General features: G+C 37.9%; 2 protein-coding genes across 2 annotated transcripts; both read left to right on the top strand.

Moving 5' to 3' along the window:
* The first annotated feature begins 1,177 nt into the window (after nt 1-1,177).
* On the top strand, nt 1,178-19,119 carry LOC103718024 (sec-independent protein translocase protein TATA, chloroplastic-like). The gene is made up of 2 exons (XM_008806657.5): nt 1,178-1,495; nt 18,725-19,119. The coding sequence occupies exons 1-2, from the start codon at nt 1,202-1,204 to the stop codon at nt 18,863-18,865; spliced, it is 435 nt and encodes a 144-aa protein (XP_008804879.2). The 5' UTR covers nt 1,178-1,201; the 3' UTR covers nt 18,866-19,119.
* Nucleotides 6,455-9,872, top strand: LOC120111574 (zinc finger BED domain-containing protein RICESLEEPER 2-like). The gene is made up of 2 exons (XM_089930670.1): nt 6,455-9,483; nt 9,568-9,872. The coding sequence occupies exons 1-2, from the start codon at nt 8,410-8,412 to the stop codon at nt 9,613-9,615; spliced, it is 1,122 nt and encodes a 373-aa protein (XP_089786796.1). The 5' UTR covers nt 6,455-8,409; the 3' UTR covers nt 9,616-9,872.
* Nucleotides 19,120-21,502: the final 2,383 nt, after the last annotated feature.

A 21,502-nucleotide genomic window follows, 5' to 3' on the forward strand; every position in this document is an offset into this window, starting at 1 on the left:
CCTTACACAACAGCCTAGCCCACATTAAGCTAGCAGAGAAAGAGGACCACGTTCCTTCCGAGGTATTGTCCGCTTTGGGGGTCGAGCGTACCCGGAGCCCTCCTCACAGTTTTGTCCCACACAAGGGCCCTCGAGAGGAAAGGATTTCCACCCCCCATTTAAGGCACGGAACCTTTCCGCTACTAGCCGATGTGGGACTAAATTCAAGGCCCCCTCCCCCCCACAACATAGCCCCCCAGTGGGAAGGTTCCGGCCAGATTTTACCCCAACGGGCCCCCACAGTCTTGGAGGGTAGTCAATGGAGAGAGGAGGCGCCCCTTCCTGGCACGCCATCTGTTGCGGGGACGGCATTCTGCCGGAGCCTCACACAATAGCCTAGCCCACATTAAGCTAGCAGAGAAAGAGGACCGCGTTCCTCCCGAGGTATTGTCCGCTTTAGGGGTCGAGCGTACCCGGAGCCCTCCTCACGGTTTTATCCCACAAAAGGGCCCTCGAAAGGAAAGAATTTCCACCCCCCATTTAAGGCACGGAACCTTTCCGATACTAGCCGATATGGGACTAAATTCAAGGCCCCCCCCCCAACAGGAAGCTCTCATTGCAATATCTTTTTGTGTTTAGGTTTTTTTTTTGGCAAGATTAATGGTCCAAATATGAAATTTATATAACCTTTATATGCTCTCATAAGACGGTCACATGATCTAACACATCAAATACTTATGCTTCTCTACGGAAGGATTGGAGCAAACTTTTAGTAAAATTTTGGTCTTGTGCATGCGTAATCTTTTGATTTGATTTGGCCCGGCATGTCGAGGTCCCATAGTGTGGATCTAAGTCTGGTCATGGATCCTGTGGCTTGGACCACGGGTTGTGTAATGATGAAAAAAAAAAAAAAAAAAAGGAGAGAACAAGAACATAGGGCTCGTATCACCCTTAATAACTCTAAAATAATAAAATAAATTTTATATAATTATCAATTTTAAATACAAATTTATTAGCTACTCAGACGAATGGCCCAAAGAATTTTTTATTCTCAAAATTTTAAAAAATAAAAGATATAAAAATCGTATACTGATACAGAAATTTAGAATTTAATAGTCAACGCAGAATTCTCCACGTGATTCACACCAGAATTTACTAGACTGATGCAAAAGTTAAAAGACTGCGAGCAGAGAGAGAGAGAGAGAGAGAGAGAGAGAGAGAGATGGCGATGTCTTCTTCTACTGCATCTGTAATGTCGGCCTCCCTTCCAACGAAGCCCTCCTCCTGTCCCCGCGCCTCCCTTTCTTCCTCCAACTCCGTCTTCTTCAGCAACGTTGGGAGAGTCCGCTTGGCCGCGAGGAGTAGCAGGCGGAGGGACCTCAGATGCCGCTGCCTCTTTGGCCTCGGGGTGCCGGAAGTCGCCGTCATAGCTGGTGTCGCCGCCCTCGTCTTTGGCCCCTCTCAGATCCCGGTGGTCGGCCAGAGCTTCGGAAAGACCATCAAGAGCTTCCAACAGGTCCCATTTATTCCCCATTTCTCGGCCTCTTCTGAAATTTTTCGATTCAATCGCTTATATCTTAAGTATAATGATACAGTTCTTTAGTTTCTCGAACGCATTCCCATTTTTCTTTCACTTATTACGTCGGTTAAATAGGTAATTCTGGGATCTGTTATGTTATTTTGATGTGCTCTTGATGTTCTCTATACCGAAACTTGATCTATGATTGATGTAATCTTTTGCACCTATGAGTTAAATTGCTTGACATTTTGAGCAGGCAATGTATCGGCAGCCTTGCAGCTTTTGAAATTACTATCAATTTGCCATATTCTGGGATCAATTAGTTCCTACATGGCCCTGAGGGATCATTGTCGGACCAAAAAAGGAGAGTAATTTTTAAGGGATTGAAATCAACAAAAAGGAAAAAAAAGAAAAATATATATAAAGTTATCTCAGAAACTATGAAGTCATCATCTATCACTTGAATTTGGGGGTTGGTTGATGGTTCTTCTGAATTTCCTCTTTTGTGTTTTGGGCTTTGGTTTGTCTCCCTTCTAAGTTTGTTATTGAGGTTCGCCAAGGACCAGAGTTTAAATTCTTGCTGACGTCCTCATCTGGGAGGCTTGTATGCTCAACCTTAGATTGAAAGCATCTTCCAAGTATATATAGGCTTGTATGCTCAACCTTAGATAGAAAGCATCTTCCAAGTATATATATATATATATATATATATGGGGATTGATAACCTACTCTCTGTTATGGTAGGTTATCAATCTACCCATTTTTCATTAGACAAAAAATATCCTTACTTTTTATAACTTTTAAGGGTACTTTATGTCTTTTTACAATCTCACATTTACTCACTCTCTTAATCCCTCCAATTAATGCTCTCTCCCTCCCTCTCTCTCTCTCTCACTCATACATATACATATACATATGCATACATACATACATACACATACATACATACACACACATACATACACATACATACATACACATACATACATACATACACACACATACATACACACATACATACATACATACATACATACACACACACACACATATACATACATACATAGACATACATACATACATATACATACATGCATACGTATGTATGTACATACATGCATACACACACACACACACCGGAGAGAGAGAGAGAGGGAGAGAGCATTAATTGGGGGTTGAGAGGGTGAGTAATGTGAGATTGTAAAAAGACATAAAGCACCCTTAAAAGTTACAAAAAATAAGGATATTTTTTGTCCAATAAAAAATGGGTAGATTGATAACCTACCATAACAGAGAGTAGGTTATCAATCCCCTATATATATATATATATATATATATATATATATATATATATATATATTGACCGATATTTATTAGATATAAAAAAGAAGTTACATCATAGTGATGAACAGAGAAAGGTTTCAAGGTGCAGGTGAAAAAACATGAAAATAAACCAGGTGAAAGTACAGAAGAGATGGGAGGATAATGGAAAATAAGAATTAAACTCAAGATCATAAGGAACTGGCAGCTGAACCCAGCACTAATGTCCTCTGCCTGCACCATATGCTATCTTTAATCAGAAACTCTGCAGCCTTCTTAGCAGAATATGATTAACAACAAACAGCAACCAAATGGTGCTCCAAACCCTTACAGAAAGCCAAGAAACTAAGGAAGGAGATCCAAGAATCAAGTAGAGAAGTACGAAAATCCTTGATTTTGCTCCAAATCCTCCCAAATGCTGGTAAGAGCATTTGCTTGCATAATATTGACCAATCATTGAAGATGTGAAGACCGTGTGAGCAGTAGAGATGATGGACGATTGTTTATTAAGAAAAATATGTGCGTTCCTTTCTTTCCAACAAGCTCAAATCATGGCCATGAGCAGCATAAGAATAATAGGCTGAAATGATTTTGTGAAATTTCTGAATCTCCAATCCACACATAAGTTCTTAAAAGAGAATTGGGGGTGAAGCACTCCAAGGCAGTTGCAAATCCCTTTCCAAATGGTAGAGAAAAGGGAAAAAGTAGAGAATAAGATATCCACAGATTCCCGAGCTTGATGACATGGAACACAACCTCCAAAATTCCTACCAGTCTTTCTTTTAAGAATGTCCCTTGTATTTAATTTCTTTTTCTAGAGGAAACATTTGAACTTAAGTGGCACAATCTAGGCTTCAGATGGAGGAAGCAAATTGACATCTAATCCCTCTAGTATTGAGAAACTGATATATAGAAGCTGCTCAAAAAACACCTTTACTATCCACTTTCCACACCACCTCATCTTCTTGCCAATCCAAAGTTACTTGAGCCAAAAGGAGAGAGAGTTGATTGAATTGCAATTGGACCTCCAACAAAGGTTGAGCTGGTAGTCTGAGCCTTCAAGATGAAATTCTGGAATTGAAATAATCAGCCACCATTCCATTTTTCCTTCTGTTTATAATATAAAGAGCCGGAAATACAATTTGAAGAGGGGCATCACAGATCCAACTGTCCTTCTAGAAGAGTGTGCTCTACCCATTTCCAACCTTGAAGTGAATTCTATTCCAAAAGGCAAGAAGGGTATTAGTAACATTCCTCCAGATGCTAGAACATTGTCTAGGAGGTTTTCAACTCATAGATAATTTGACTCTTTTGTGATAAGCAAACATAACTTGTTTTTTCCAAAGGCCTTGATCATTTGAAACACATCTCCAACCCTATTTAGCAAGGAGAGAATCATTGAATTGAGTGAGATCCTTAATTCCAAGGCCCACTTTCTCTTTTTGTAGACAAACGATCCTTTAAGTGACTTTACAGGAAATGTCATGAGATGAGGATTTACTGTCCAGAGAAAGGATCTCCTGAATCTGTCGGTCTTCTATATTACGTAGATCGGGAGCTTGAAAAGAGACATGAAGTACATGGGAAGAGATGCAAGAATAGAGTTGATCAATGTAAGCTGCCCGCTGAAAGAAGATGCTTACTTTTCCTGGATGCCAGTCTATTCTCAATCCTTTGAAGCAACAATATGGATAATTTACCACCAAACAAAGGCAACCCAAGGTATTCAATCCAATGGACTGTGAGTATGTCATAATGCAAGTGCTCTACCAGCAGAGGCTTCTCCAGAAGCTTACCCTCATATTAAATTTCCCAAGACACGAACATGTAAATCCAGGTTTTTGGCCTGGGAAAATCTCTGAAAGGTTGAATATCCTGAGGTATAATACAAGGTAACCCCTTGATGGGAATGAGGGGGATCTGGCCCCTGAGCTGAAGCTCGGTTGGTGAAACTACTAGCCACTGCATAAAAACCACTAGCAACTGTATCTATGTAAAGTCAATTTGAGTCTTATTGCTAAGGTGATTTTAGTCATTGGATTAATTGACTAACATAGAGCAGCTGCCTTCAAAAAGGATATCTCTACGTTCTTTTTAGTATTTTTACATTGTTATAGCAAAATCTAATTTTTCAATCTAAGCTGTACAAAGCAATAATCTCGAAGTCTTTATGCATCATCTTTGTTATATCCTTTGGTAATGCAGAATATTTTTTCAGCCAATTAGCCCTTCTGTTTATCTGATAACATTTGAGCTACATTTTGCTATCTCCTTGCACTGTATGCAGTAGTTTATCTGGAGATTTTTCGCATTCTTGACTTCAACCATCTTCTGGGCATCAGTTGATTTAGTACTTGTCTCCTGGCCAAAGCTGACATCATTTAATTTGAAAGCTACTTTTAGGGTTGGAAATGAAACTTCTTGTATGTCTTTGCTGTCAATAATGATGCAAAGAACTGCATTTAAGGAATCCAATTGCTCCATGTGCTAAGAAATGCTTCGGAGATGGTCATGCTACATTACATCTCAGACCTGTGGAACCTCAATCCCCTAGTTTGGAGTATGACTGTCATCTCACATTATAGGCCATGCAGGTTGGTTGAATGTTGTTAGCTTTCAGAATTCGTGCGAGCCAATTGGTTCCTTTTGAGGCACAAGAGGACAGTTCAGCCAATTCGCACAATATATCCCAGCCATGGTCCGCCGAATCGGTACCGGACCTATACCGGTCAGCGGCCGGCTCGGTACCGTACCGACATACGGTATGTAGAGGCATGCCGGTTACCGACCATTTTTTTTTGAATGCTTTTTAAGTTTGATTTATTGGTAATTAATTTTTTCAATTTTTTTTATAATTTTAAGTATAATTTGATGTTTTTTAATATTTTTTGATGTTTCCATGATCCCGATACAACCTAAATGATGCATCTTGTTGTTTTAAAGTGATACAAAAAATAAAATGATTAGTGAGATGTTGCATGCTATAAGAAGCAACATGAAATATCCTAAAATCAATTAGTGAGATACAAAATATAACATAATATAATTAATTATATATATTTAAAGTACAACATACATACCGATATCGAAAATCTCGTCGAGTGGCGATGCCTCTCATAGATATCCGAATCATTAGCATAATCAGAAGGTTCATCAGCCTACCCCTCTAAACAAGCAACACTATAGTCCTGTACGCTCATTCTATATAGAACGTGCTCCGAGTTATAACCACTTTCAAATCTCTAGCTGAATCTCTAGCTCTGAGAGATGCCCTCTGGCTAATAATACGATTGTATAGGAGCGTATCCAAATATGTCAGCAACAAAACTTAGACCTAGACTACGATGTGCATGATCGCATCAAAACTTGAATAAATGGACACCAAATTTAGTTGGAGAGTAACTTGCATGCCTCTAAATAAGCTTCTAATTTTATAGTCATTTTTTAAATTTTATTTTATTTTTTAAAATTTTTAATCCAAAAATATATTTTAAATTTAAAAATTATGTATAATCTGAAAATTAAAAATTTTTGTGGGATTGTGTAGATCATCCATAAATTTACAACATATCATAAAATTCTATCAAAATCAAAAATTTTGGCATGATCTTCCCTCATTTTACAAATTTCAAGGCATTTTTTTTGCTTTAAAAGAAAAGAAAAAAATGAGGTAGGAAAAAAGAGGCATACCTTATTTTGGGTTGGATCCTTCTTGAATCGTCGCATTTTTGGCCGTATGAGGGGTTTGAAGAAGAAATCAATGAAGGCATGAGTCAGGCCTTCCTAATAGTTGTCCCAATATATAAAAAGTAAGGCTGTTAACAAGTCGAGCTGCTCGAGCTTGGCTTGGGCTTGGCTTGAGCTCGGCTCGTTAGTCAAACGAGCCCGAGCCCGAGCTCGAGCCTGAGCAGTTCACGAGCCCAAACGGAGCTCGTGAGTCATGACTTAACACTGGAACCCCGACTTGCTGCCCACCTTGACACCTTCGAATATCTTTCTTCCCCACCTCCTTCTCCGTCTGCCCTGGCTTTCGCTCTCCCCTACCTTTCCTCGGTTCCTCCATTCTCCCCGTCGCTGACACCGAGTTCTGACTTCCAAGTTCCCTCCTTTCCCTTTGTTCTTCTGAGTTCCGACTTCCGTCCTTTACCCGTTCGCCACTGGCCCACTCGACGTCCTCCCCGTAGGGCCGGCACTTCGCACTCGGTCGAAGGGAGTGACGAGGGATCAGGGAGGCGGCATCGCCGGCATGACGGCGTCTCTTCTCCAGTTCTCCTTCTCGGCGACTTGGCCCTCCGCCCTCTCAGGTGAGCTTCCCACTTCCGAACCTTCGGTTTTCTTTTTTTTTTTGACTTCAATCTTCCAACCCAGGGGCAACTGGGCAAGGGGCAACCGGGCAAGGGGCTGGGCCCCTGGGGACTCCGGGGACCGGGATCTAGCCGTTTTATTTTTGTTGTTTTGCTGCCAAGAACGGCGAGAAGCGGAGAAGGATTTTGTGTGGTCTGATTCGAATCAATATCATTTGGGGTATTGTTTTAGATTGATTGTCATTTTGTGTGGTTTTGTTTTGGCCTTGAATAGGCTTTGTATGGCATGCTTATGTACTAAATATGTAATTTGATTGGTTGTTTATGTTTTTCAAGAAATGTCAGATGGCCAACCTCAATCCGATTAACATGCCGCTACAGCTTATAATGCAAACGAAATTGTTGAATTGGAAAATATTATTGATAAAGATGATGAAATGGATGAAATGGAAGAAATGGGTATAGAACAATCTTGGGATGAGCCAAACAAGAGCAAGAGATCTGAGGTGTGGATTGAATTTGAAATTGTAATAGTAGATGGCAACATAAAGGCAAAATGCAATCATTGTAGTGCTAAATTGGCATGGAAGAAGGGGGGTGCCACAACTCATCTTAAAAGATATTTAAAAGCCTTCATGCCTCGAAAACTTTCTAAGTCTAGCGAAGACAAAGAGTTAAAACAAAGCTTATTGTCTTTTGAGGTTACTCAAGGTCATGCAATGTTAGCAACTTACAAGTATGATAAAGACAAGGTAAGAGAGATTCTTGCAAAGATGTTTATAGTGCATGAGTATACTTTTAGGATGGTGGAACATCAGTTCTTTCTTTTATTCTTTAAAGCTCTTAACCCAAAATTTGAGCTAATAAAGCGGGTTACTTTGAGGAAAGACTGCATGAAAATATTTACAATTGAGAAGCAAAAGTTGAGATCAATGTTAAGAAATGTTGATCGAATTAGCTTAACGACTGATCTATGGGTCTCAAATCAAATAATAGGGTACATTTGCTTTACTGGACATTTTTTAGATTCTAAATGGAAGTTGCAAAAGAGAATTTTAAATTTTTGTAGCTTGGCACCTTCCCACAGAGGAATTACTATTGCTGATTGTATTCTTCAGTGCTAACTGAATGGGAGATTGAAGATAAGATTTCCACTATTATGTTAGACAATGCATCTTCGAACGACACAGCAGTCAAGATCTTGAGGGATAATTTTGCAATAAAAAAAAGCTTTATTTCAATGAAAAAATATTTTATGTTCGCTGTTGCGCACATGTTTTGAACCTAATGGTACAAGATGGTTTAGCAGAAATACGGGATGTAATTGAGAATATCCGTAAAAGTGTGAAATATCTGAAGATGTCTCCTTTACGACTTTATAAGTTTAATGAAATTGTTAAACAGTTGAAATTGTCAACCTCTAAAATTCTTCAACTTGATGTGCCTACTCGATGGAACTCAACATATGAAATGCTAGAGTCAGCATTGGAGTTCAAACCGGTGTTTCCAATGTACAAGAAAATAAACTCCAACTATAAATGGCTACCATCCGAGGAGGACTGGATACGAGCTATAGAGGTTTCAAAATTTTTGGAAGTTTTTAATGAAGCCACAGAAGTGTTCTTAGGACGTCAATATCCAACTTCAAATTTGTTCCTTAAAGAAATATGGAGAGTGAAGAAGAAATTAAATGATATGTCCTTCGATACTAGAGATTTTGTGATGCGCATGACTCGAAGAATGAATGAAAAATTTGAGAAGTATTGGAGAGACTGTAACTTACTAATGGCAATTGGAGCAGTTTTGGATCCTCGCTATAAAATGCGGCTCATTATATTTTGTTTTCCAAAAACTTATGGTGTGGATGTTTTTCAACGCCATATTGATGATGTTCGTGAAGCTTTAGATATGCTCGACAAAGAATATGTATCTTTAGAGGGACAAATAAATGTTAGTGCTAGCAATATCACTAGTATCTCCTCCAAACTGAAAAGAAAAAGAAGGGCTGATGATGATTTTGATATGTGGGCTGAACAACATGGGGATGTTATTCTTGCAAACAAAACTGAGTTGGACATATATCTAGAAGAAGGTATTTACAAGCCTAGTGATGAAGCCTATGACAAGTTTGATGCTTTGAACTGGTGGAAAGCCAATATCCTAAAATTTCGCTATTTATCAAAAATGGCTCGGGACATACTATCCATTCCTATTACTACTATTGCTTCGGAGGCTGCATTTAGTGCTGGAGGTAGAGTGCTTGATCGATATTGTAGCTCTTTGAAGCCTGAGACTGTACAAGCTTTGATTTGTACTGGAGATTGGTTGCGTCATGAGCTTGGATTGGAGCAGTCATCAAATGTAAGTATCATTTATAGTATTTAATATATCTTTTAGTAGTTGGTTTTTCAATTTATAATTTCCGGTTTTTTGTTTAATTTACAGGTTAATGAAGAGTTTATGCAATGGAACACAGAGACTGGTCTAAACTAGACTACTTGAGAACTTGAGATTTATTATGTTTATTGTGTTTCTTGAACTCTTTTGTAGAACTTGATTTGTATGGGATGTTTTTTAGTTTGTTGGGGTTTCACTTAAACTATTTAAATTCTTTTTGATTGTCATTGCCTTTGTGCTTGGATGTGGTTAATACATAACTTGATCATTTTGTCAAAAAATATGTTTGGTGAATTTTGTCAATGATTTATACTGGTTGTGGTGTTTAATGTATACTGGATCATTGTTATCTAGCTCAAGCTTGGGCTCGGGCTCGGGCTTGAGCTCGTAATTGAAACGAGCTTTACGAGCTCAAGCCCGAGCCTTTGCTTTGCCAAGCAAGCCCGAGCTCGAGCCCAATACAGAGCTCGGTACGGGGCCCGAACCTGAGCCTAAGCCCAAGATTCTGTGAAACGAGCCGAGCCCGAGCCTTCCAGGCTCGAGCTCGGCTCGGCTCGTTAACGGGCCTAATAAAAAGGGAGAAAAACAGGGAGAGAACTGGTTCGGACCAGTTCTGCATGGAACTAACTGGTTCGGGACCCATTCTAGCTGGTTCAGGTTCAGTTCCGAACCCTATAGCCGAACTGACTCGGTCCCGCACCGGGTCGGCTCGGTTTAGGCCTAATTGGGCGGTTCGGCCCGGTTCGGTAGACTATGATCTCAACCTTAGATCTTCGCCCAATGGATGAAGTTGAACTCTTCTGATAAATGATGGAAAGCCCTGAAATCAGCTCAAACCACTAAAGAATGATTTTTACAACCGCCAAACTTTCTCTTCTTGCTCAAGCAAAAATCAAAGTGTCATCTACATATTGAACAATTTTTGTCCCCCCATAAATCCAAAGATTTCCTAATCCTTCATAAATTTTAGCCAATGATGCTGCATTAAGCATTTTACAAAGATAATCAAATGCAAGGATGAACAATAAGGGAGAGAGAGGATCTCCTTGTCTATGACCCTATCTGCAAAACAAATCAGTTACCAATCTCATCATTGATGTTCACAGCAATTTTTCCAAAAAGAAGGATATTTTTTATCCAAGAGATCCATTTGGAGGGAAATTTCTGAAAGAGAGTAACCCAAGCAAATAATTTGGGAAAATTCTATCAAAAGATTTAGAGAAGTCCAACTTGCAAACCACTCCGTTTACGTCTGACTTTCTGGAAAGGTGCAATATTTCATTAGCACAAAGGATACTATCCATAATGGTTCATCCTTTGATGAAAGCAGTCTGAGCAGGGTCAGGAAGCTAATTTAAGAAAGGCTGCAACCAGTCAACAAGGACTTTGGTGACCAACTTTATACAGCTGTGAATGAGGCTTATGGGTCATTCTGCAACTGTGTTATGTCTTGCTATAGCCATGTGTTTAAGTTTCAAAACAGCTATGATCCTGAAAATGGGTGTAAACTAATGGCAGCATTGTTTTGGGAAGTATGGCTCTTTAGGATATTTGACGCAACATGATGTTTCCAAGGATTGTTGTGGAGTAGGTACCATATAATAGTCACAAAATAGCCAATTGTTCTGATTGCAGTTGATTTGCATGGACGATTTTGGTCTATACCATGCTTAATCATCAAGATAATGGAAAGTTTTATGTGGTTAGCATTTCTTTCCATAACCTTCATAGAAAGTAGTGGAGTCTATGCAAGTCTTAATATCTAATAAAGCCAAATATGTATAGTTATGGAGGAGACAACAGCCTGCTAAGCAAAAAAAAAAAAAAAATAATTATTCTCATATGAAGGGTGGATTTGATCTAGAAAATACTTTAAGACAGGATATTAGAAGTCTTTAAGAGTTTATGCAATGGAACACAGAGATTGATCTAAACTAGACTACTTGAGAACTTGAGATTTATTATGTTTATTGTGTTTCTTGAACTCTTTTGTAGAACTTGATTTGTATGGGATGTTTTTTAGTTTGTTGGGGTTTCACTTAAACTATTTAAATTCTTTTTAATTGCCATTGCCTTTGTGCTTGGATGTGGTTAATACATAACTTGATCATTTTGTCAAAAAATATGTTTGGTGAATTTTGTCAATAATTTATGCTGGTTGTGGTGTTTAATGTATACTGGATCTTTGTTATCTAGCTCAAGCTCGGGCTCGGGCTTGAGCTCGTAATTGAAACGAGCTTTACGAGCTCAAGCCCGAGCCTTTGCTTTGCCAAGCAAGCTCGAGCTCGAGCTCAATACAGAGCTCGGTACCGAGCCCGAACCTGAGCCTAAGCCCAAGATTCTGTGAAACGAGCCGAGCCCGAGCCTTCCAGGCTCGAGCTCGGCTCGTTAACGGGCCTAATAAAAAGGGAGAAAAAGGGGGAGAGAACCGGTTCAGACCAGTTATGCATGGAACTAACTGGTTCGGGACCCATTCTAGCTGGTTCAGGTTCAGTTCCGAACCCTCTAGCCGAACTGACTCGGTCCCGCACCGGGTCGGCTCGGTTTAGGCCTAATTGGGCGGTTCGGCCCGGTTCGGTAGACTATGATCTCAACCTTAGATCTTCGCCCAATGGATGAAGTTGAACTCTTCCGATAAATGATGGAAAGCCCTGAAATCAGCTCAAACCACTAAAGAATGATTTTTACAACCGCCAAACTTTCTCTTCTTGCTCAAGCAAAAATCAAAGTGTCATCTACATATTGAACAATTTTTGTCCCCCCATAAATCCAAAGATTTCCTAATCCTTCATAAATTTTAGCCAATGATGCTGCATTAAGCATTTTACAAAGATAATCAAATGCAAGGATGAACAATAAGGGAGAGAGGGGATCTCCTTGTCTATGACCCTATCTGCAAAACAAATCAGTTACCAATCTCATCATTGATGTTCCCAGCAATTTTTCCAAAAAGAAGGATATTTTTTATCCAAGAGATCCATTTGGAGGGAAATTTCTGAAAGAGAGTAACCCAAGCAAATAATTTGGGAAAAGTCTATCAAAAGATTTAGAGAAGTCCAACTTGCAAACCACTCCGTTTACGTCTGACTTTCTGGAAAGGTGCAATATTTCATTAGCACAAAGGATACTATCCATAATGGTTCATCCTTTGATGAAAGCAGTCTGAGCAGGGCCAGGAAGCTAATTTAAGAAAGGCTGCAACCTGTCAACAAGGACTTTGGTGACCAACTTTATACAGCTGTGAATGAGGCTTATGGGTCATTCTGCAACTGTGTTATGTCTTGCTATAGCCATGTGTTTAAGTTTCAAAAAACAGCTATGATCCTGAAAATGGGTGTGTCAATAAAACTAATGGCAGCATTGTTTTGGGAAGTATGGCTCTTTAGGATATTTGACGCAACATGATGTTTCCAAGGATTGTTGTGGAGTAGGTACCATATAATAGTCACAAAATAGCCAACTGTTCTGGTTGCAGTTGATTTGCATGGACGATTTTGGTCTATACCATGCTTAATCATCAAGATAGTGGAAAGTTTTATGTGGTTAGCATTTCTTTCCATAACCTCCATAGAAAGTAGTGGAGTCTATGCAATTCTTAATATCTAATAAAGCCAAAGATGTATAGTTATGGAGGAGACAACAGCCTGCTAAGCAAAAAAAAATAATAATTATTCTCATATGAAGGGTGGATTTGATCTAGAAAATACTTTAAGACAGGATATTAGAAGTCTTTTTTAGTGTCATTTGTTTTTAAAACCTTAGAAGTAGGTAATGGAGTGAACAAAATTCTTATTTGTGCATAAAGCGAAATATATAAAATGACTTGGAGTTAGAACCCACATTTTATTATTAAAGTACTATGGTAGGGACTAGGGAGTGCATGTCTACTGTACATGTGATTTTTCTATTTTATAGAATTTATTTATAAACTCATACCACTAAGTATGTCTATGCTACTAATTGATTCCCTTTGATCTCTATGTATGTTATCTACTGCTCCATTGTTTTTCTTTGATCTCTCCCTTCAATAAACTTGAGTTGGAGCGCAGAAATTTACAATAATAAAGATGGATCAACATAAGATCTCCAATAGATTTGTTAAGAAGGCAGAAAGAGATAATAAAAGAGCTCCATTAAAATTAAGGTTAGGTAAGGTACAACAACAAACCTATTGTTATAAAAAAAAAAAAAGAGCTTTGGTGGTGCAAACATGGTGCAATTGTCCCGAGAAGGTAGTGGCCAAGCCATTCTAGTAGGGCACAGGAAGGAGCTACATATCTTATGATTAGCAACCATAGCCTTAATATACAACTATAAGGTTGATATAATAGATATAGTTGCCAGCAAGATACGCCGTTTCAGTACTAGACCCTCTACTGGTACCAATTATTACTATATCGGTACACTGGTATGGAGGTCGGTTGGGCATACCCATACTTGATATGCCCTATATACCGTATCCCGGTTTAGTACTAATACGGTATGGTATGATCAATACACACCGGTACTGATTGGTACGGCATTTCCTAGTTGCCAGCATAGTATAATAGTGTGTACGATTGAGTGACCATTGAAAATAGTGATCTTGCAAACATTGAAATGCAAGCTAATGTTGGAAGTGATGCAAGTTGTTGTTGAGCAACCATCACTCAACAAGAATTATAATTAAGTTTCATACAAGATATTAAAGACTAAAAAGCAAGCTTTAGGGACAACCATGTGGAGAAAAAATAATTCGAGAGAAATGATTAGGCTTAGAATGCAAGGATTTTTGGGCAATATAAGTAATAGGTTCTATCAAAACAATTTCAAAATTGTTTAGAATGCATGGCATCTGAGAACCCATGTGGGTGTATGTTTAGCCTCTCATTGCTGTGCCTTGGGGAGGTCTTGGATGCTCAAGCAAGGCCAAGGACCCCTAGTTACAATTTTTTTTGGCTAGGCTTTTTGAGTAAGGTCTTGGGTCATTAGAAATGTTATCAGAGAAAACCTAGCCTATAACCATGTGTGACTAAGGGACACTGCAAAGCGGGTCGTTCTGGAGTTGACCATGAGCTAGTCATGGTATTCTTGTTTTTGGTTAGACCCTCCTCTGGTGATGGTTTCAAGGCTTAAACACCGGAGGGGGGGGGGGGCATTGGTGGGGGCTTGCATGGGCATGTGTTTAGTCCCACTTTTATTGTGTATTGGGGAGTTCTTGGGTGCTTAAGTAGGGCGAGGACCCCAAGCTACAACCTTCTAGCTAGCCTTTCTGGGTAAGGTCTTGGGTCAGGATACCTGAGACTAGGAAGGGAATTCAGAACAACCATGGGGTGAGGGGATTTGTTGGAAATGATTAGCCTTAATATCTTGAGGATTTCAGGACAATGTAGAAAGAGATAACATATAAATATTCAAATGTAGTTTGGATTGTTGTCAATGGAATGCATAGTTTGGTTATAGTGTATTTATTCTGACTGAATTAAGGCTACTAAGCATAGAAATTCACTGTAACAAGTTACTTTGTGGAAGGGAAATGATAAGATGACTAGAAGAACCATAAGGGATGCAAGAAGATTCATGAATGCAATATGTTCAGTGAAATCCTCTTAGTGAAAAAGACAGTGATTGTATTTTGAGGGCTAAGTTTGGACTATATTTTTAAAAAAAATTGAGTGGAGCTGATTTGCCAATGAAATATACATGGCTAGCTTGTGAAAATTGAGAATAAGTTCGTTCAGATGAGAGTGCAAGTCAAGTGAACCATTACATAGAAGATAGTTTTGTGGCCTGAAAATGATAAATATGGTAGCAAACAAGAGAGATAGGGAGCCCTAAAAAATTATAGGAAGCTTGGTCCTACAAAAGAAGATGCCTATAGGGACTATTACACTATCTTGGTGGTAAAAGAATTGTATTGGAGTAAAATGAAAAATACCTATAGTTGTTTAGAAGGTGGTCAAATAGATATAAAATAGTTGATTGCTTGGTGCAAATGTCAAAATTGATTGATGGCAGAAGTACTAGTTTTGGTGACCATGGAGATGATGGTAGGGCCAATCTTGCCTAAAAGGACATTGTTGTTTAATTCTAATGTGGCCACTTCTCGTAATCAAGGTGACCAAAGTGGGATGCCAGGATTTATTGGAATATCCAACTATAGATTTGATACTTGAGAGGATTGAAATATGATTGCTATAATTGATATCATTTAGAGAACTTTGAGAAAATGTTGAACATGTTGTCAAACATCAAAAAATTTGGTTGAGTTGAAGTTGCTGGGGAGTCTGCAATAATGAAGAGTTTGTCATGATGACATTCTTAAATGGATGGAAGCATATCAGGAGTTACCTTTGAAGTTTCCATGAAGGTGATAGGACAAGTATCTAGACCTTTAATGTCATGAATCTCGAGGAATAAGTACTATGGAGAATGAAATCCCTCTGGACCTGAAGGAATATGAAGACAAAAGAAACAAATGTACATATACATACATAAATGCATACATAGATACATACATATGTACATTCGCAAATGCATGCATCCATACATATGGATAGAGGTAGGCTACAATAAGGATGACAATATGTTACAAATCTGGTTGCGTGAATTTCAAAGTTAAGGTTTACAAAGTCAAGGTCTAAACCCAATGTGATCAAAAATATCTAAACCACCTGCAGGCCAAAACCATGTTTTTTTGAAGACCCCTTGCCTATGCATCTAGTTGTCTGTAAAAATAAAGCTACTAGGAAAAAAGATTGTTGTAAAATATGAAAATAGAGAATCCAAATCATTGATCTTGATCTTGAAATCATAAAACATAAACAAACTTAGATCCAACTATTTTAGTATCTTCTGAGAAATTAATCAAATTAAAACATCCCATCATGCCATTGAATTATTAATCATAGAACAACTTGATGCGTGTCCAAGGGTTCTCCGAAACATAATATTTCTGATTTGTACGCATTTTAGATATTGTTCGAGATCCAAAGATTTACATCTCAAATATAGGACCCATCTTTGAGTTTCACCTTGCTGGATTTGCCCTTACATCTGATCAATTTTATCGTAGTTTCTCTAGGTAACATCAACCAAATTTCAGAAAGAATTTAGTCAGGTAAAACTTCAAAGATGGGGAATCCAAAATCAGTCAAATATGATGGGCATGATCGTTTTTGGATATACTCTTTTACTTACTTCAAGAAATTAGGAATCACAAATTTTTTGAATGCATGTGCTGATTGTAGATAAACATGTGCTCTGCACTTTTTTTGAGCAGTTCAATTTTCCTTCACCAAAGGTTGAACCCTAATTTGCTAACTGATATGGAGGTCCACTCTCCTTTTCTTATAAGTGGGACATTCTATCCTTATAATCAAGTCCAAGAAAGAGATACCACCTCCTCTACCATACTTATGTTTTATTTGTTTTATTCCCAAGATGTGAATGTATTCCAAAGATATTAGGCCAATCATTAAGTTCATCGATATTAAGTCAATCATTGGGAAGTTCATTCATTCGCCTTGTTATTAAATTCATTGCTATTACAACATATTTTCCTTGGGGGGAGGGGGGAGGGGGGGGTTAAAGAATGTAAAGAAGTTCAAATTAAAAAATTAGAAAAAACAAGTCAAACTTGTTATCAAGGATGCGGTTGTTAGGACTGCAAAAGTCAACAAAAAAAAAACTCAGGGGTCAAGGCATGATGGTTATTGTTATGATTGTCAGGACATGTTTAGGTGTTTGAAAGGGAAAATATTGAACTGTATAAAAATTGTAAGGACAAATGATGGTGGGAAAGAAAAGTGATTAGAAAGTAAGTCTCATGTTTTTCCTGATTTAGGGTAAGTGATCAACCATATTTAGTGTCCTTTTTAAGTGTAGAACAATGCCTTATTATGTTGCTTCTTTTAAAATTGAATAATATAGATGGGAAATGTGACTCTTGTGCTATGTGATAGTGCCCATAGACAATTTTGACCCATGATCTTCAAAGTAGATTTCGTAGATTCCAGGAAATTTTTGCTCATTACCTACTGTTTGAAGCATCCCTGTTGGTCTGCTACTGTAAGGTGTTAAGGTGCTCGGTCTTTATATCATATTGAAAAGGAAGGTACTTTTGAAAATTTGTTAATTAAAATTGAATATGTTTTGTTTGTCTACTTGAGTATGTGAACTGTATGCTTCATTAGCCACAAATCTGCCTTTAAGGGTGTCTTGAGTATCAAGCTATAAATTGTTATTGAATGTAGACCACTGCATGAAATTGCCGACTTCGTAGCTGAAAATGATCACATATGAACGATATCTTATTCATGTATTTAGTCATTCCACCTGATGCATCTTAGATTTTAATCAAGTACGTCATAAAATTGGTTGATTATAGAAGGAGTATGCGAACTCCTAAAAAAAAAAAACACAAGGAAGTTGTGAAGTGAGTAATACATGAGTCTGCATTTTGAATTTTTGAACTCTTTATTGCCCATGGCATATGAGGAGGATAAACAATAAAGTCTAGTGACGTTCTACAGAGAAAAGCCATATGGTTCCTGATTTCAACTATTCAGGTCTAATGTTTCTGCTAACAAGTAACAATATGCTCGTAGAAATTTCACAGTTTGCAGTTTATAATCCATTTGCCACCTCTGGCAGCCTAAACTCGTCCTAGATTAAGTAGTGAAATCCTCTCATGCTGTCTGAGAAGTACTGCATGTTATAATTGATAAAAGGAAGGACTCCCAAGTTCAGACATATTTCTTCCTGTCTGACAGTAAACAAATGAATATCTCCTCAAGATGGGAAAAGGTCCTCTTTAGAAAGTAAACTAGTCCCCTCTTTAGATCATATTCAAGCTGATGACTGGAGAGCTTGAACTTGCAAGCATTCACGCATCTGAGTCAGGATTTAGGGATTCTATTTTCATCATTCTACCTTATCATCTGTTAAGCCCTCGGACAAAAATTCATTTTCAAGCTCTTCTAATAGCTTCCATCAAGTTTTTTGTTGATATTTTCCTACAAAAGCTACTTTTGTAATTCAATAATTTTCTCTGAATTAGTGGATTCCATGTTTATACACTACCTTTACTTGTGATTACACTATCGAATTGGCATGCATCTGATTGCCCTTAACTCCATGCTTTTATGCTTATAACTGCATATATACCTCTTCTTGACCACCTTTTTTTTTTTTTCTGATCACTGTATGTTACATTTACATGCAGGCAGCTAAAGAGTTTGAGGCAGAACTGAAAAAGGAAACCGAAGATGTTAGGGAATCCCCTGCAATTGAGGCAGAAAAGGTTATTAACAGCAATGATGACAAGATGGAACTGAAACCATCTGCTACAAAAGAGAGCGCATGAAAACGTTGGTTTCTGTCTCAAGGCTGAAAGGGCAAATATGTAGTTCTAGTTTTGTACGATAGGGCAGACAAACTGTTTGTTTCCAAACCCTGGAGGATTGCAAGTGCATGACTGATGAACTAAACAAGGATTGTTTCACTCCCTGAAGCCTTTTATATCAGTGTATTGGAGATCTGATCTGTGTTTCGTGATTGCACTATGATTTTGTAACGAAAGATCAATATCTACGTAATTTACGTTTTTATAGGACTTAATTTTTCCACTGATTGCTGCTCCTTGGGACGGTAGTCTCTCATGCCAAATCGAAATTGCAGACTCGCTGTAAGAATTATGGCTGTTGACACCCACTTCAGCCTCCACCTGAACTTATTTTGAAAGACAAATCAGATGCTAACATCTACCTTAAGCAATATTGTGCTGGAACTTCTATGAAAAAGGAGACCTGGCATCTAATGCAGTCTCAATCATTGTTTAAAAGCCTAAAAACTCGACCTGACTCAAAAGATAGCCGAGTCAAGTCAATTCAAAAATACATACATACATTCATAATTATTTGACATGTTATCAACTATTATTTGCATGTTGGTCATCAGGTTCATGATAGGAGTTGGGAACAATGGGGTTGTTGGATGGGTGAAAAAATTATGAATGACAGGGTTTTGAGTGCAGGTGGAATTGAAGCCCTAAGACATAATATGTCGACGGCCTGCTATCAACTACTATTTGCATGTTGGCCGGCAGGACCCCTCAATGCGTGATAGGAGTTGGGAACAAAACAGGGTTGCTCGATGGGTGAAAAAATTGTGAATGATGGGATTTTGAGTAGGGGAGGAATTGAAGCCCCAAGACATAATATTTCAATTATATTGTTATATTTTCATCCTACATATACTAGAAGACAATCTCCAATAAGTTGCTTTCAGTGAAAACCTAGAAAAAGATGATACATAAATATGTACATACATACATAATTATTATTTGACATGCTATCAACTACTATTTGCATGTTGGCTAACAGGACCGCTCAATGCATGATAGGAATTGGGAACAACAGGGTTATTGGATGGGTGAAAGAATTGTGGATGATGGGGTTTTGAGTAGGGAAGGAATTGAAGCCCCAAGACATTATATTTCAATTATACTGTTATATTTTCATACTAAATATATTAAAAGATAATCTCCAATAAGTTGCTTTTGGTGAAAACCTAGAAAAAGATGATACATAAATATGTACATACATACATGATAATTATTTGACGTGCTATCAACTACTATTTGCATGTTGGCTAACAGGACCGCTCAATGATAATAGGAATAGGGAACAACAAGGTTATTGGATGGGTGAAAGAATTGTGGGCTCGTTTGGTTCGCGGAAAAAGAAGGGGGAAAAGTGTGGTCAACAGAAAAGTAATGATATGCCTCTTGTTTGGTTGGAGTTTTCAAAGGAGAGAGACGGAAAAGTTGTATTCCCATGGAAATATGATTCCCACATTTCATGGAAAAGTTTTTTCCATGAGAAACATGGGAAAGTTACTTTCCCATGAGGCGAGAATCACTCCATTTTTACTTTTTTCCAAATTGGCCCTTCAGCATTAAAGAAGCATTAAAGAGGCATTAAAGATCTATTTTTTATTAAGGGGAAAGTGGATGACCAACCAAACATAAGCACTTTGGAAATTTGTCACTTTTCCATAGTCAACCAAACATGCCAAAAGTACTTTCCTAGGCATCCTCTTCCTAAGAATTTATTTTTCAGGAATTATATTCCTAAGAGGAAAAATACTTTCCGCGAACCACACGAATCCTGTGGATGATGGGGTTTTGAGTAGGGGAGGATTTGAAGCCCCAAGACATTATATTTCAATTATATTGTTATATTTTCATACCAAATATACTAAAAGATAATATCCAATAAGTTGCTTTGAGCGAAAATCTAGGAAAAGATGATATTGAGATGGACTATAGGTAGTGTTTAAATTAAACTATTGGACCAAGTTTCAAATAACTTGGTGAAATAGCTTAAGTCAATACTGATCCAAGATCTAAGTTTTACGCAAACTTGAGTCTGCTAAAAAATCAACTCCAAAAACTAGTCAAGATAACCTGGCCAAATTTCAATTCAGCTAAATGAGAATTTAAACAATGGTCTCAACTTGAACATCTAAACGGAAAATATTAGATTGTAACTTCTAGATATTTGATAAAAAAAACATTATGCTGGAATTTATTAGGACAAACCAATCCTTACACTTCAATCGCCAAGGCCAGCTCATATTTTGCCCAAGGCTATCACTCCAACCTACAAACCCTGAACCCAACTAACCTTAACCCCACCCCAACCCAAACCTGACCACAACCAGGCAATGAATGGTTTGGTTTGGGTTCAAAGTTAGACCAATTATAAATTTTGGGTTAGTATTATGATTGAAGTTTTTAGACCATGCCCGATCTAGTCCTGAGTAGTGACCCGGCTCATTTATATATAATATTAGCTTTATTTTTATAACCTTTAATTTATAAAATCTCGAACATAAGATTTTCTCTACAACTTGGAGTAAAGAGAATAAATCCTTTGTCTGAACATATTTGGGTGCTTTTAATTCTCTTTAGATTTGTATCTTTTCAATTTTCTATCAA

The sequence above is a fragment of the Phoenix dactylifera genome, chromosome 5 (assembly GCF_051530095.1).
Source record: "Phoenix dactylifera cultivar Ajwa chromosome 5, Ajwa_hap1_PhDact_Kaust_v1.1, whole genome shotgun sequence".
NCBI lineage: Eukaryota > Viridiplantae > Streptophyta > Magnoliopsida > Arecales > Arecaceae > Phoenix > Phoenix dactylifera.